The following is an 18,017-nucleotide window of genomic DNA, read 5'->3' on the forward strand; positions in this document are numbered from 1 at the left end:
TGTGTGCGTTACGACGACGCAGCGCGCCTTGTGAACACAATGGTTATTTGTATGTTAAACAACGCAACGGCAGCGCTGCGTCAACGCAAAGCTGACGCAACGCGCCGTGTGGACTAGCACTTACTTTTTCGCAGGGTCAAGTGATGACGCACAACCAGCGCGCCGGCGTCATCGCTGGGTCGGCGCACCTGGCGCTGCAGGGCGTGTCGCGGGCGCAGGCGGGGAGGTACACCTGCATCGCGTCCAACGTCGAGGGCGACGGGAGGGCCGAGCCCGTCAACCTGCAGGTCATATGTGAGTAATTGAGTATTGAGTATCCTTGACTATGTGTCGGGAGAACGTCACAATCCTCGCGCTATCGATGTATTGTAAGTGCGAACAGGTGCGGCATTATGGCGTAGGCGACGTGGGCGACCGCCCACGGCCTCGCGGTCTAAAGGCCTCGCGCCCCTTGGAACACGAGGTTTTTTAAAGGATTTACGAGTTTTGATACTCAATTATTTATAAATAAGAAATTTGAGTATCAAAAATTATTTCTCTAATCCGTTCTCTTGCGTCATCCATCAGGAGGCCTCTCAAAATATATCTTGCCCACATCAAGTTTAGGTCTTGCCCCGCCACTGAGTGCGAAGTACATTAATGTACTTTACAAAACCACAGTATAGCAATATAACTAATATTGCTATACTGTGGGCCTAACCGACCATAATAATATGGAGAATTGAAGCGCCAAGAATAAAAGAAAATACATAGTAATATATAACGTAATATATCGTAAGAACGAGCAGACGTGCGCGTAGCGTTTGGGAAAACACGCGCTCACGTCTGAACGCGCCCTAATGCTCGATGCATAATATTATGCGTCCGCGCGTACAAGCGGTTTGGCACCACAAGATCACGAGCAATTCTCGTGACACAGTGTTTGTGCGCGAACTCCTAGAAGTTTTTTTTTTTCAAAATTTGTATGTAGGTACTATCAGAGAAGTTGATTCCTAGGCAGATGGCGGACCTAAGTAATTTGGTCGCATTAAGTCAAACCCAGCCGACCGATCACAGCTAACATTGAATTACATAGGCAAACCAAATGACGTAGGTCCGTCAACTGCCTAGGAATCAATTTCCTCGATGGTACAATGTACATCCGTTAGGCCTGAGAATAGGCTTTTATCTACTTTTAATCATCATTATACTAGAAATAATATTTTATATGGCAAAACAACGTGTGCCGGGTCAGCTAGTCATTACATAAAATTGCATAAGATAGGGTTTAGCGGCCAAACCGTTCGCTGGCGTGGACGCATATAAGACGAGCCTAACGCAGCTTAGTTCAACTCCAGTGGAAACTCACCCTTAGGATTCCAGTCACTCACACAAATATTACCTGTCACTATCACTACTCATCCAAATGACAAGAATGGTATGTGACTCGAGCGCCACTTAACAAAGTACGGCCCTCTTTCAATATTCGGCCGTCTTGATTAGGTTAGAGAGGTAACTAAATATGGCTTAGAGCCCTTAGCGAAATTGTCATCGCTAATTAGTAATTAAATACGCTAGTGGATGAAGGGAATAAATAATATTTTGTAATATCAGGGTAATAATACTAGATTTTTGCCTTATAATTTGAATTAACCTTGTAACTTTTCTGCTTTATCATCTGGCTAATGGCTATAAGTACATAAAATTCCCCCTTTTTTTCGATTTCAAATCATTTTCCCAGTCCTAAAGCCTCCATTTATGCAAAAAAAAACAAACATTTTCAAATTGTCAGTTACCCGCTACATCCACTCACACCTTCAATTACGACGTCAACAAAAATATTTGGATTTGGTATTGGAAGTGACATAATATTATACATTACACTTGTCACATGGGTTGTGAATTTTCCAAAATTCAACTTGAAATGAAAAAACAGTTAAAATATAATTAATATTATAAGTCCATTGAAATGTTACATGAGCTTTGCATTTATTAGAGGACGCAATTTTATTTTTGGGATATGTTGGGGGGGGGGGGGGGGGGGTCAATAGAAGCTTAACCTCAAGTTTGTGGGGTCGCCACCCTTGTCCGTCAGCTGCTATCTTGAAAAAAAGGATGATAACACTATTTTCACGATTTCTCGGAAACTATACGTCATACAAAAAAATTATAAAATCATAATTTGTTGCAAATTATTTTGACTTTACCTATAATATTAAGATGTTTATATTACTTTCACCCAAAATTAAAAAAGTTATAAGCAAAAAAGTGAGATTTATTAAAGTTTTCTTATTATTTCTTAACTTTGTTATACATTTTACAAAAAAATGCCTCAGACCAATCATGTAGATGATCTTTTGAGGAAAAGATCCCCCGATCCCCCCCGATCTCATGAAATTAATTTTCTGCAGATACAAAGGAAACTGTTGAAGCATATTGTGTGTGTGGCGGTACCCACAATTCGCCTAACATTCCTGCATCGCGCTATCGAAGTTTTCTGAGCGCGTCGGTATATATACGACAGCTGAAATGACGATGATGAAAAGTGGCGGCCAAAGGAAGATCTTCCGACCGAGCGAGATGGTATGCTCGGTCAGGCCGGAGCCCACGTGATACATTTCAGCTGTCGTATATATATACCGACGCGCTCAGAAAACTTCGATAGCGCGATGCAGGAATGTTAGGCGAATTGTGGGTACCGCCACATCATGTGGTTGCAGAAAAGCAGGCCTGAAATGCTTTACGCGCTGAACAAAATAAATCTACTACGTTACAATAAGTAGAGAGTTTTTTTTTCTGGTATTTTCTCTTGACGTGACTCAGTCGATAAAAAGTGATAGTTCTTCCATTTAATGTTTGTTTCACCCCCTTTTTGTCCATGCTCGTTGACTTCCAACTATGTTCTACGATTGTCTGAATAACTTCACAGACCGTTGAACAACTACTTAAGGACTAAAAGCTTTTTATCTGCTGCTAATAATGGAAAATTCTAGATTATATTCCTTACTCGTGTTGGGATGCCAGACGATGAAAAGTTAATTAAGTCTGGTTATTATTATTCGGATCTTTATATTTCATTTTAAAATATTCTAATTCTGATGTCTCGTCAAGTGTATCAAAATATTATCCGCAATACTGGGCGTGAAAAATGGAGTGTCTTCATGTATTGCGCACACTTGGGCACCATTGAAATAATTCTCGCCTAACTGGCTCGTTTCGATGAAATCGTCTACTGATAGGTAATGAAATCAGTGTGGGAGATACATTAATAATTATATTTTACTTGTGTTATACCGAGCAATACATAAAAAATCCGAGTAAACAAAAAAAAATATTATATTCTTTTGACATTACATTCATTAAAATCGGATCACTTTTTTCGATGCCACCGTGAATCAAGAACACAAAGGCTGCCAAAATCTTTATGGTTTTCCTTTTGACTACGTCTTGAGTAACAGCACCTTTGGGAAATATCTTAAAAGGTTTTCTAGGGCAAAAAGTAAACCGAAACCTCAAAAACTTCACATGAGGTTTTTATACGTTGGTGGCTACAATATTTTCAGATTTAAGGTAGCATATTTTTTAAGAATTCGTACCCACCAATGTAGCACGTTGAGACATATACCAAATTAAAGGGCTTGGAAAGTTGAACATTTTATTGTATGACGAAAAATCTCTAAACCATGGGAGAAAAAAGTTAATGAGGGTAGAAGGTAAGAAAAAATCACAAAAAACACCCTGTATTATTGCACCAATTTATAGTGTTGCTGGTAAGGAATCATTTCTACAAAGCAATCAAATATGACAAACTTAAGGAAAGTGTTATATTTTAGTATAATCTTTCATTTTTTAAAGAAATGTATGGGAAAACAACAAAACCTTAAAAATCTAACCTTTACTGGATTTTGCCGTATATTGTTACCTTGGAGAAATTGTTTATAATAAGCAATACTAGCGAATGGTGCAATAATACAGGGTGTTTTATTTTTTCCTAAGAAATAAAAAAAAACATCCTTTATTATTGCACCATGCGATAGTATTGCTAATTATAAACAATTTATCCCAAGTGATAATTAACGAGAAAATTAGGCAAAGGTTCGACATTCAGCATTTTATTGTTTTCTCATACATTTCTTTGAAATATGAAGCAATATATTGAAATACAACACTTTCCTTGAGTTTGCCATACATAATTACTTTTGACAGATTATTCCTTACTAGCAACACTACAAATAATTTTCATGTTATTTATTCATTTTCGGAAAAAAATAAAACATCCCGTATTATTGCGCCATTCGCTAGTATTGCTAAATATAAAACTTTTCTCCAAAGTGATTATATACGATAAAATCCAGGAAAGGTTAGATTTTTAAGGTTTTATTGTTTTCTCATACATTTCTTTAAAATATGAAAGAATATACTAAAATACAACACTTTCCTCAAGTTTGTCATATACGATTACATTCTAGAAATTATTCCTTACCAGCAACACTATAAATTGATGCAATAATACAGCGTGTTTTTTTGGGATTTTTTCTTACCTTCTACCCTCATTAACTTTTAACTTTTTTCTCCCAAGGTTTAGAGATTTTATGTCATACAAGAAAATGTACAGCTTTTCAATCCCTTTCATTTGATATATGTGCCAACGTGCTACAGCTTGGGTACGGGTCCCATACAAAAATGCCCCTTCTTCTTTTACAAGCTTGTTACATTGTATAACATGCGGCTTTTAATTTTTATATGATGATATATTTGAAAGATTAATAGCACCACGATAAATGGTATCTAAACTATGAAATATTTTAACAATGCTTTAAAAAATGTGTAGCATAATTTTTGTCAACCAGAAAAGCCATTAATAATAATCTTTGGTATTTTCATAGTGTTAAACAGTAGCTACCTAATAAAAGGACCAATAAAAAAAACTCGGCTTTTAACATTCATTGTCGATGGTTTATACAGTATTTTCAGAGCGAAGTAACCACTCTTCAAATACTGTAGTCAGTAGTGCCTGGGACAAGATTTTAAATGTCCGTATGGTTGCCCAAGCACATACGGCATTCGCGTAACGTAGTCGGCCTAGTCTAGAGGAAAGTACATGTCAATTCGTCTGGGAGCAAGATTGTGCGTGTTTCCTCACGATGATTTCTTTCGCCGTACAAGCGTCCGCATTATGTACTTGAGATCAGAAAATGTCTCATTGGTGCGAGATGAGACATTTTCTAGAGAGACGTGTGCCGCCACCCGGGATCGAACCTGAACCCTCTCATGTGTGAGCCAAACTAGAAGTCTACCCACTAGGCCACTCGTCGTAATATGTAGTAAGATATTAGGTGGTCTCTGTAAAGCCTGCAAACGAAGTGGCATTTGAGGTTTAAGGGCCTACCGCACTGCGAATTTTAACCGCACAGATTTTTTCTCGTAACGGTCTGTTACACATTAAAATTAAAGGACTGTTCGCACTGTGTATATTCACCGCACGATATATTTTATTCTCGCGAATATATACAATAATATAATTTTTACAGAATCTTTTAGGAATATCCGCACTGCCGATGAAAATATTATATGAATAAATTCGCGAAAACATATAGGTATCGCGCGGTGAAATTCGCAGTGCGAACGGGGCCTAAGAATCAAGCTTGTGCTCCATCTTTTAAAAGAAACTCAGACGTACCTATATGAAAACTTTATGAATATTTGATGGCAGCTTTTATTGTGGAAATTCTATCCCTAAGGCGATACTCATACGGACAACGCACTTTTGTGTCAGAGAGTAGTTTTAAAATTGTATGCAAGCACTTAGTAGCGAAAACACTTATCCCATCAAAAACATCCTGTAAAAAAACCAAGTCTCGCAACTCAGTTTTTATACCGTAAAAATTTATGAGATCCATGCAATACCAAGTCGGTTAATTTATTCAGTCCCTACCAAGGGGACCTTCTGTCTTAAGTTATTACGTAAGTTATTATCATATTAATATTAAAAATATTTTACGTTTTAAACAAATACCAAGATCAACTTGGACATGCATGATACGCATTTAGTATAACACTATACAGTATCACACAGCACTACGAGCCTGCATCAACCGCATGGAGCGCAATAGACTATGTCCAAATTGTCGCGATGTCCAAGTCGATATATTTATTTAAAACGTAAAATATTTTTAATATTGATATGATAATAACTTACGTAATAACTTGAGACAGAAGGTCCCCTTGGTAGGGACTGAATAAATTAACCGACTTGGTATTGCATGGATCTCATAAATTTTACGGTATAAAAACTGAGTTGCGAGACTTGGTTTTTTTACAGGATGTTTTTGATGGGATCTCACTCCTTTTTGTAGAGTCCTACTTTTCTTCTTTTTGGTACCTTTTACCTATAAAAATCGTTATTGATATTTATATATCAATAACGATTTTTATAAGAAACAAATAAAACTATCAATTAATAATAATATTATAATCATTATAATATTATTATAAATGCGAAAGTGTGTTTGTTTGTTTGTTTGATTGTCCTTCTTTCACGGCCAAAGAAGCAACCAATCGACTTAATTTTTTACGTAGACTTAGTTGAAAAGATGAAGAGTAACATAGGCTATTATTGGTCTTGGAAAAACGTCAAGTTTCCAAAGTAGGTTTACAAGAATATTCGTATTTTACGCGATTCTTTAATTCCACGCGAGCGAAGCCGCGGGCAAAAGCTGGTGCTTCATATATTATATAGATACCTATCTACAACAGCTATTACTCCTTCGATTATACGTACGGAAATATCGATGGTACCGGTCGCGGTACAATGATTCATAAATTGCAATTAATTATTAATGTAACTTTGTAATCTTATACAAATGTATATGGTATTACAAAGTTATTCACTAGGTTAGAGAAACAAGAAGAAAACTGGAATCCTATACATTTATATGGGATTACAAAGTTATTTACGAAGTTAGTGTATCTAGAAAACTGGACAGAAATTTTGAAATATTTGAATTTTTCCTTGATTTAGACACTAAACACTAATTATATTCTAAATTTGGAGGTTCTATGTCTGCTAGAAGTGCCTTAGACTTTTGGTGATCGGTCAGTCAGTCAGTCAGTGACAAAATTAAGAAACTTTAACAAGTTACAGTTCTTAAACTACTGGTGCAAATTGAATGAAATTTTAAATATACCGTGTTTATACAATGCTTGCTTAGCAACTGAAAATTCAGGCTTGTTGGTTTATCCACAATGAAGTTATAGGGGGTCAAAAAGAGCCTGAATTGGTTCGAGAAAAGGATGGTACGGCCGTGCCGCTTTTTTGCTCGACTTGGCGGGGGCACTGCCGTGCCCCCAGATTAATATTAAATTGCAGGTAAACTAGGTGAGTCGACAACTATCGTTTCACCGTATGATTTGTTCTGTTATAATTTGCATTGGCCGAATGTCTATGATTTTAAGGGAGGTCCATACCAAAATGTTTATTCAATACTAGTTATTAATAATAAAAATAAAATAAAAAGGTTATTAATAACATAATATAAATTATAAACCTTGCCTCGACTTCCACGAATATTTAAAGACTAAAATTGGCTGTTTTCGAGTTTGAGAAATTAAAAAATATATTTTTTAATTTTATAGATATATATGTAAGTAACTATGAAACATAGTATATGGAACTGTGTAGGCCCTAACTCAAATCAATATTTAGTTCGGTAATGCGACTTGTTTTATTTTTATTTTTTAAAACTTCAATATGGTTTGCAAATTCGAAAATATTGAAACTGCAGTTGCAGCACTTTACCATTTTTTACTCACCTAGTGAGTTTTATTAAAATCCGCTCGTGTTTGTTCTTAAAAAATAAAAAATAAACTGTACAAATAGTGTAAGGAGATTGTGTTTTATTACTGTTTTAGTTTTCGCCCAAAAAACTTTTATTCAAGCTCATTCAGAATTCAGAATTAGCAAAGTTCACGGGCTTCTGTTTACTATTACTTAGCCCTCAAGTAATTATAATTATAACTCCTGAACAAAACGCTCGACTTCTTCAGTATAATATAAATAAAATATATAACATTAAATCTTAAGAAATCGCGACCAAGTTTTTTTCTCCCAAACTGTTAAACTATATTTAAGGACGCTATCACATTTTTTCACAAATATCAGCGATTTTCCAGTACCATTTTAAAGAATTAGGAGTCACAGTGCGAGGATATTTTGGTTTTAAATGAAAGATAATATACTCGTATTCATCTCTACGTCTATACCATAAAAATGTTATAGCCGCATACAAAATTTTCACATAAAATACGTTTTAACCATCACAATAATCGCAAAATATAAAACATTTCCATTTATAAGAAAAATAAGAAACGCTCTCAAATTTCTTCATACATTTTCGCCCTATCAAGAAAGCGGCGAGCGTCGTAACCGCCACTGTACAAGGCGCGCTGATATTGAATGTTATTTTAATGTCCTTAACGTCGATATTCGTACTGACCTGCTAATTTTTGTCATAATTTTTGTGATAGCGTCCTTAAGATACGAAAATAGTTAAAAGTAAAAATGATAACTATAATAATAATTATTATAAGTAATATGAAGCACTGGGGAATGATTACTTTTTTGTACCTTTCGGGGTTGAAACCCTGGGTCCGTGGGGCCCTGGTGCCAAACAAATGTTCAGAGAGCTATCCCAAAGACTGGTTGAGAAAACTAACGATCCTAGAGCTGGCGCTTACCTCGGCCAACGTATCAGCCTTGCGATACAGCGAGGTAATGCTGCCAGCCTCTTGGGTACATTGCCCGCAGCCTCTGACTTAGATTTAGTTTTTTATATATAGTCTTTGTTTTATATTTTAGCATTATTTATAGCAATTATTACTTATTATTATAATTATCTTTATAATAAAATATAAATATCGTTTCTTAACTTGTAAATAAAAAGCTTATAAGTAAATAAAAAAATACGTGTGGCACTCGGGGACTGCCGCGGTAAATCTATTGCATAGCATTTTTAATAATTTTTTATGAACTTATGCAATAATTATTATTCGCATACGTCTAGTTGCAAACACACAAACACCGAGCCGAAGTCTGGCATCGCTGCGGCAACGCCGCAAATTTTGAAGTCGGGTGTTAGGTTTTTTTTCGTTACGGAATTTCATGATTCGGTCGCCGCGTTAAAAGCCCGTGATAAAAGCTATGCAATAACTTAAAAATAATGGTTAAATTTACGTAGTGGTTTGCCATAACCACTACGTACATTTAACCCATGGACGAGCTCTTTGGCTCATTGGTCATTGGTCGAGTGTGTGATAGCTCAAGCCGGAGGTCGCGGGTTCGAATCCTGCTGACAGAACAATAAGTTTTCAATATTCCCGGGTCTGGATGTATATAAAATATGTGTATGATTTAATAAAAATCTTAAATATATGTATAGTATAATAGTATTAAATATAATTATTTCCGTTGTCTGGTACCTGTAACACAAGTCCTTCAGGTATTAAGCACGGGACCAGACTGACGTGGTGTCGTGGACGTCCGTAGATATTATTATTATTATAACACGAGAAACGTCAGTTGCTTCGTATTCCGTTTTAATCAATAAAGTATATTGCAAGATTTCAAGTTTTCCAACGTCCTCGAAATTTTGACTGGCCAATAACAATAAAATTAAACGAGCAACTAATTGTAAACAATCGGGCGATGATTTACAACATCGAAATAGTGTGAAACATTTGAATACATTAACAATGCGATTATGTAAGCGAACTTCCTGCCAACACAATAACTAACGTAGTTTGAACAATGCTAACAATCGCGACGCAGCTCGTTCGTAACAGTTTACTGTTTATATCTACGGTTGATAATATTAGCGGATAGTTTGGATCGCCCGATGTATTGCATACCACATAATACTGTTATGTAATTAAAACTTTGACAAACTAAATAGTCAAGATTTCAAACATAGTGTCGATTTCCCTGCTTCAAGTGTATATGACACACAACGCATATTAAATATGCACACGTAGTACGTATGCTTGTAGTAGTGAAATGTATGTATATTGCTATTTTCTGTGTGGTTTATTATGAAGCTGGCTAAACTGACTAAATGATGTTTCGACGTTGTTCGATTTGATAAGTTCCTGGCTCATGCACTTTTAGGCGCTTTGCAGACGACGGGGCGGGGCGGGCTTTTTGTCCGCGAAGCAATAAAGACCGCGTCTGCCCGTCGAGGTCTGCGGCTGTCGCCGCGTACACAAACTACAAAGCACACGACGGGTGGAGGCGGTCAGTTCAGTACTGTAGGAGTATAAATTATTTTGTACCACAATTTCTTTTTTTCATTTACATCGTGATATTATTTTAACGACGTATCATACATTAGCGATCTTTTCTGCACTTCAGCAATTAAACCATATCTACATCGATGACATTCATCACTAAAAAGTGCGTGGCGCGGACTGATCTAGCCGCCCGTCGTGTGATCCACGACGGGCAGCCGCGGACATGCCGCGCGGTCTTTTTGCCCGCCGTGTGCGTTGGTAATACAGGATTCCCTTTGTGCCATCGTTCGCGGCGAAATTGACCGGCCCGCCCCGCCCCATCGTCTGCAAAGCGCCTTAACCGTTCCGAGCTATGTTCATTTTGAAAAGAGCCTTTTGTCACTGACACAAGGATCACGCTTGTGGAAATTGCAGGAGGGACTACTAACAAGTTACTACTAAATGATTTTTTTAAGACTACAGCTTTCCACCTAGATCTCTTTGGTTAGACGCAATTCTCAACTCTGCCTTTTTTTTCTTCTTTGTGTTTTGCTAAGTTGTTGTTCCTTTGTAAAACCGTATATTATTTTACTCGGTAATTTCATTAAATATTGGAGAATCAAGAGTTCCGCTGTCTTAAGTCACTGTATAACAATTGAATACGAAAAGCCGTTTTAAATCCAATTTTCAACTTCAAAATTCTATTCGTCGAACGTATTTTCTCCTCGTTAACTACTATTGTTTGATCACGTTCACATAAATTGATCAAATACGAATATGGTGTTATTAGTACAGATGAAGTTAATTCAATGAAACACCCGCTACACTAGTTATCACATAATAAGAGGAGAAATTCGAGTAACAGACAAATACGATTTCCTCGCGAGTGCTAACGACATGTGAATTCAATATCAATGAGAAACCTCCTTTTTGGGAGTCAGTTATAAAAAATGTGGTGTGACTTAAAACAGCAAAAAATATCCACAGCCGAACAAATTATTATAACCTCCTCCTTTTTGGAAGTCGGCTAAAATATATGCAACATTTATGAACCGGAATGATTAGTATTGATTGGACATCGGATTATATGCATTTGCATATTATGTAAATGCATAAAATGAGCAATGACACTTAGGTAATAGTGCATTTTTTACCATTTTTTTATTTTTGATTTAGCATATTTTGTGCATATTTTGGCCATTTTAAGTGCACGTCATTTACATGCATATTTCGGCACTTTGATAGTGCATATAATCCGATGTCAAATAATGATTAAAAGTTTAAAAGTTTCAATAAAAATTCTTTAGGTCCATTATTACTTATTAGTGTCATGAGTGAAGACAATATAACCATGAAAAAGCGTAATTTTTTTTTTGGATGAAAAGTATCCAATGTCCTTTCTCGGGACACAAAGTATCTGTAAAACAAAATACAGTAAAATGAGTTCAATCTTGAGCGTGAAGAAAACAGAGAGAGAGACAGACACTTTGACACTTATAATATTACTAGCTGTTACCCGCGACTTCGTCCGCGTCAAAATCTTATGCAACAACAAAAAAAGAATTATGAAAATCGGTCCACAAACGGCGGAGTAAAATGTAAAACATAAAAAAGTAAAAAAATATCCTACTCCTTTTTGGAAGTCGGTTTAAAAGTATCCTAAGTTACTCCTAATTACATCAGCTATCTGCCAATAAAAGTCCTGTCAAAATCAGTCCAGCCATTTCGGAGATTAGCCGGAACAAACGGACAAACATACAGGCAGACAAAAATTCTAAAAATTGTTATTTTGGTGTATGTACCGTCTAAATATTCATATGCATGTAGTAAAAAACGGTTATTTCAATATTACAAACAGACACTCCAATTTTATTTAAATGTATAGATGTATAGATATTGTATAGATAAGTCTGGATAGACTTTATTTTTCGTAGGTCTGGATGTAATAATATGTACCCTCATGTAAACATAGCAAATTACCCTCTTAAGCTCTAAATTATCAAAGGCATGCGACAGACGATATCAAACCACATCTAGTCGTGTACTAGCACGTATACGTTGCATGTAATGCACTCCGAAGATTGTCCAACAGATTAGTACATAGCACGGCAAATTGAATTCTCGCTATTAGTTAACAAAGTTCATTATCCGATGCACAGTCGTACCTCGGTGCAGTTTTGTTTTCTAAGAAATAATGGCTTCAACATGTTTCGTTTTTCTGTGTTATCAACGATATATATTACACCTCGGGAGCTGCTGAAAAAAGTAATTTGCGGTATGCCAAGTGTAAAGCGACTTAAAAAATATACGGCGCTGTTGAATGTGGAATAATAAACTTAAGTTCTAAACTGTGAGGCTAAAGTGAATGAAATTAAATGTAAATTAGCAGAAGTGGCAGTCTGAAATTCGTGAGGCCTTTTGGAAATTTAAGTTTAGAAAGCGCATTATACGGTGTTATAAATAATAATTCATATTTTTAAGTTTTGAGTTAACATGTATCAATGCTGACACTTTTTTTCTTGATGTTTTACTGAAAGAGAATATTGTATCCAGCGATTCGATTTCATAGTTAAAATACAACGCCGATACGCCTAAAAATATAAAATTGTTATCGATGTGTTGTAAAATCACGTTTATAGAAAAAAAATTCGGTAATCGATTCCCATACATATTAATATTATTGTTTTTTTTTTGTATTACTTAATATTGTTCAACTTGAGGAATACTGCACTTCCATCAAAATCGGTTCAGTATTTTTGAGATAGGAATTTTCATTCTAAATGACGTACAATTTTGAAGTTAGTTTTACCTTTTTAAAATACTATTATTGCCTTCGAATTCGGGTAAAAGCCTTACGAAGTACAAGCGAAGTCACGCGCAGAATACTGAAACGGCAGAATTCGTAATGCAAAACCGTGTAATATATCGTAACAGAATAACAACCCCATTCGACGCCTCATTGAATACGAAAAGTCGAACGAAACAAAACTGAAAAGGCGCAAACTTCCGAAGACCCCGCTTGGTAATTTAACTTTGTGTTAGTTCAGGAATCCCGAAGTTCACAATTGATAACCGTTCATAGGACCGAATGTTTTAAGAATTGCAGCTATGTTTGTTCGAATTGCGATTCACTGTAACCGTTCCTCGTTTAGGCTATTATTTATAGCGTAGATAAACTACTTTAGCTAATTATAGCGTTATCTTTAAGGCGTTTTTGTCACTTGGTGCACTTTATCAAAGCTAGCGCGTTGGTAGCGTTATTTATTTCATTCCGTTGGCGCCCAACGTGGGGCCAATTGCCTCTGTCCTGCACTGGACTTTCTCGACTATTTCTAAAATTAAGCCAAAATTGTTCAGCCTCTCGAGTTTTATCGAGACCTAAACTTTTCCCTGAAGTAAATAATTATATTCAGAATAATATTTTTGTGCGTTTGTTAGGATTCTTATCTTATTTCTTACCTTATTTAATAAATAAATAACATCTTAAAAATATTATATTTTCTCCCAAGAGTCTACGAGTCTAAGGTCAATTTATACTAGCGCAGAGACGAAGCACATCGAAGTTGAATTTGATTTGTTCAGTTTTTTTTTTGGAATTCGCTTCGGTACGCTTCGACTCTGCGCTAGTATAAATTCACCCTAACTTGTATTGTGATGAAGTTTTTTTGATAATAAAGCAGAATAAGAAATATTGATATTATGTTTACATTATCTAATCGTAAATTTAGTATTTTCAATAGTGGTTCAACGCAATACGAGTAACGCCGTAGTAAAAGTCTGTAGGTATTTTCACTAGTGTATGGAAATGACGTATCTGTTACATGATCACAATTTCGACAAATTTGTGCTACGAGTATCACTAACCAAAAGTTGCTATTTTTATTCAAAAGTAAAATAATAAAGCCGTTTTGTATTTTTTGTTCACAATCATTCTATAATAATAATAATAATAGCTCCCACACTGGTTTCGGTGACGGTGGCCGGTTTCATTGAAACGCAGGAGTAATTTTATAGTGCCCAAGTGTGTGCGCAGTACATAAGAGCACTCTCTATTCCTTTACTCTCATAACCCAGTGGGACGGCAGACCGACACGACTAGCGAGAGATCAGGCGCAGGACCGACTTTTTACATGCCCATCCGACGCATGGATCATCTTACTTGTCAGACAATTAGGTGATCAGCCTGCATTATCCTAACCAAACTTGGAAATAACATGTTTCCAACGCGGGAATCGAACCCACGACCTCCGAGTCAAGAGCCGAGCTCTGAACCACTGGACCACGGAGGCGTTAATCATTCTATACTGATAAAGCTAAAACATTTTGCGAATTTCTGAGAATTAGATTATGGGTGTCGAAGTAGTTTTCTTAAAGTTTGCAGCATCCGTTAACATAATTTAATACGTAATACAAAGAGTGGCTCCTCTTGTTTTAGCCCGTATTTTGTTTTAGTTTCAGCATGAGTTTTAGAAAACTAGCCTCAAACATTATTTGCACAGAATTTCATGCAGCGGCCGGGAACTGTTTTTATGACACAAGCTATACTAAATCCACAATACACCTATGCAGTAAGCAACATAAGCTCAAAAATAGAGAAGAACATTTTCGCGTTAATAATATTAGTATGAAATATGGATAATTTTTACTTTACTTTCAAAAACATTATTCGTATATTTTGAAATGGAAAAACAATAGAACCGTTATCAAAAGTTTATCGCGTCAGAAAATGGATTATTACAAACTGTTTGTCATGTAGCAAATAAAATATGACGACTCTCCTTATTGGTTTCTCGTAACCGCCACGCCGCAGCTACGCGGCCGCGCGGCTGCTACGAGCTACGATATTTCGTAGCTTATTGCTACGCCATTTGTTCAGTGTTCGTAGCACATGATTTTAAAATGATGGATTTCTTGTTTTCTGGGTTTCTTGTTTATTTAAACAATACAAGGTGTAACAAAGCTAAGTGATACGTGGGAGAGCCATGCTTCGGCACGAATGGGCCGGCTCGACCGGATAAATACCACGTTTTCAAAGAAAACCGGCGTGAAACAGCGCTTGCGCTGTGTTTCGCCGAGTTAGTGAGTTTACCGGAGGCCTAATCCCCTAACCCCTACCCTATTCCCTTCCCTACCCTCCTCTATTAACCTATTCCCTCTTAAAAGGCCGGCAACGCACTTGCAGCTCTTCTGATGCTGCGAGTATCCATGGGCGACGGAAGTTGCTTTCCATCAGGTGACCCGTTTGCTCGTTTGCCCCCTTATTTCATAAAAAAAGTGATAATACTTTAGGGTGTGTAAGTGTCCCTTTTATATAGTTTACTGTGAAAGTAGTAGCGCTGAACGAGCAAAATATGTTTTTGTTATTTGTATATGCCAGCGCACCAGCGTTATAATTTTTTCCAAAATAAAAGTGAAAAAAGTTACTCCTTCAGTGCTGCTACTTTCACATCGATCTCTGAACAAGGAACACAACCTAAAATATTATCGCTTAGTATTGTTACATTCTATACAGATGAAGTGTGCAAGTCCGTTGTGCCAAAATTATTTTACAACAGTACATTTGTCCGGTATGAAAAGTATCCTATGTCCTTTCTTGGATCCCATCGTATTTACATACGAAGTGGATTAAAAATGGGCTTAGCGTGAAGAGACAGACAGATCGACCGACACACTTTCGCATTTATAATATAAATTAGTTGAATAATTTAAGCTTGTTTTCAAAATGGACTCGGATTGAACTGAATATTTTATAAGGTAACTAGCTGTTGCCCGCATCTCTGTCCGCGTGGACTTTGAAACAGACAGACATATACTTTCGCATTTATAATTGTTGTCTTGAAGTTTTTTCTGTTTTTTTTTTTCTATAAACCTCACGGAGCCCAAGACCTTTTCAACGAATGCAAAACCATGAAAATTGGTTCGTGCGTTCTGGAGTTATAGCGTCAGGAAGGAAAACCCGACTTATTTTTATATATTGTTATACTATATTTTATAATATTGTAAATGTAAAAGACATAATTATTTTCGTTATAAATGAACCCGGATATCAATGAACTCTCGCAAAATAAATCATAGTTTTATGTATAAAACCGGGCTGGAATTTTATCTTTAAAACTTTCCTGTGGTTTATTTAAGCCATCAGACCGTAGATGAGACCCATCTTAATCAGCTTACTAGTTTTAAATACCAGACAGAAAGAAAAAAAATACAAACTTCTTTTTTATTAAATAAGGGGGCAAACGAGCAAACGGGTTACCTGATGGTAAGCAACTACCGTCGCCCATGGACACTCGCAACATCAGAAAAACTGCAGGTGCGTTGCCAGCCTACAACCTAAAACTAAACAGAAACACTAATATATAGAAATACATAATTACATAGAGGCGGTCTTACTATTAATAGCAATTTCTCCTAAACTATGCAATGCAAAAATATTAGTAAATAAGTACTTAAATAAAACTAAGTATTTTCATTTTAATGTTATTTGGCATATTGTAAAAATGTAGTTTTCGAAGTGAAACTGCTTTGCCCACTCTTAGCATGGCGGGTAGGTTGGTTAAGAGTATCTCCATGCCAAATTTCAGCAAAATCGGTTCAGCGGTTTGGGCGTGAAGAGGTAACAGACAGACAGACATACTTTCGCATTTATAATATTAGTATGGAAGTATTTCGACTGTATGTAATATAACACATAGATGGAGCTAGTGTTTCACTCAATTTGAGGTCTGAAGTACGTTCTTTTTTGCAGACAAGCCGATGTGCAAGAACCATTTGGTTCCTATCGTGGGTGCGGCCATCAATGAGGTGACGCGGGTCGCCTGCGAGGTCGAAGCCTTCCCCCCACCCAAAACCTTCCAGTGGATGCTCAACAACTCTATGGGAACCCTGGAGATTGAACCTGTGAGTACAAAAAATTAGGAACGAAGATGTAATAATGATTAAGTAGGTAAGTAAAATGGGTACTGGTTGTCAAGATTTACAAAATGAGTTGTTGTTACAAGTTAGTTACATTTTAGTACTTTTTTTTTTACAAAAATATAAATGATTTAAGTAGCCGTGGGAAAAAACAGCAAATGATGGATAGTCAGATTAAGTAGAGTATAATTTAAGGTGCGCTATCTTCGTGTTGTGAATTTTCTGATGTGCCAGACGAAGACGGGATGAGGGATGATGAAGACAAGGTCAAAGATTAGCTTATTTTTAAATTATTCTTCAAACTCTGCGCGAGCACCTGTGATCGCGACAACAATAAAATACAATAGCAATTCTGGGAAATTCCGATCGAAAGATTAAAATAAAGATATAGTGATAAAAAATCAGTATTCCCAAAATTTCAGCTTCATAGCTTATGTATTTTTTTGTTATGACTTATGAGTTGACCTTCAAAGTTGGATAGTCAAGTCGTTTTTTTAACCCATCAATCACCAAGTGGCAGCCGGCTGCTGCATAACAATTGAAAATCTATTGTGTCTGCGAAACCCACGATGGAGGTGTAAATAAATTTTCTTAATTTTTGTATCTATACCATTCGACAAGTTATGCAATATAAAACAAATTTTCTCATGAGATGACTTGCACAAACACAATATTTAACATAGCTATCGAACATTATTTTCCCGCGATGCGTACAAACTAGCTAGGCGTGACATCATAGTTAGCTGACATTTTGTATGGAGCGTTTTGAAAAGGTCTTTTTTATGTGAGTTTTGAATTGTGATATCTTGGGGAGTTTTTAAGCTATCAGAGTATTTTTTTTTAACCGATATTTCTATTTT

The 18,017-nt window shown here is 36.2% G+C and overlaps 1 protein-coding gene across 1 annotated transcript in view; it reads left to right on the plus strand.

Annotated features, from left to right (window-relative positions):
- The window catches only part of LOC121728600 (nephrin-like), a 265,974-nt gene that overhangs the window by 220,068 nt on the left and 27,889 nt on the right, over positions 1-18,017 (plus strand). Inside the window, exons 10-11 of the mRNA XM_042116774.1 lie at positions 135-294; positions 16,991-17,142. Of these exons, the coding sequence (XP_041972708.1) occupies positions 135-294; positions 16,991-17,142 (312 nt within the window). The remainder of the gene's footprint in view (positions 1-134; positions 295-16,990; positions 17,143-18,017) is intronic.

The sequence above is a fragment of the Aricia agestis genome, chromosome 7 (genome assembly GCF_905147365.1).
Source record: "Aricia agestis chromosome 7, ilAriAges1.1, whole genome shotgun sequence".
Classification (NCBI taxonomy): Eukaryota; Metazoa; Arthropoda; class Insecta; order Lepidoptera; family Lycaenidae; genus Aricia; species Aricia agestis.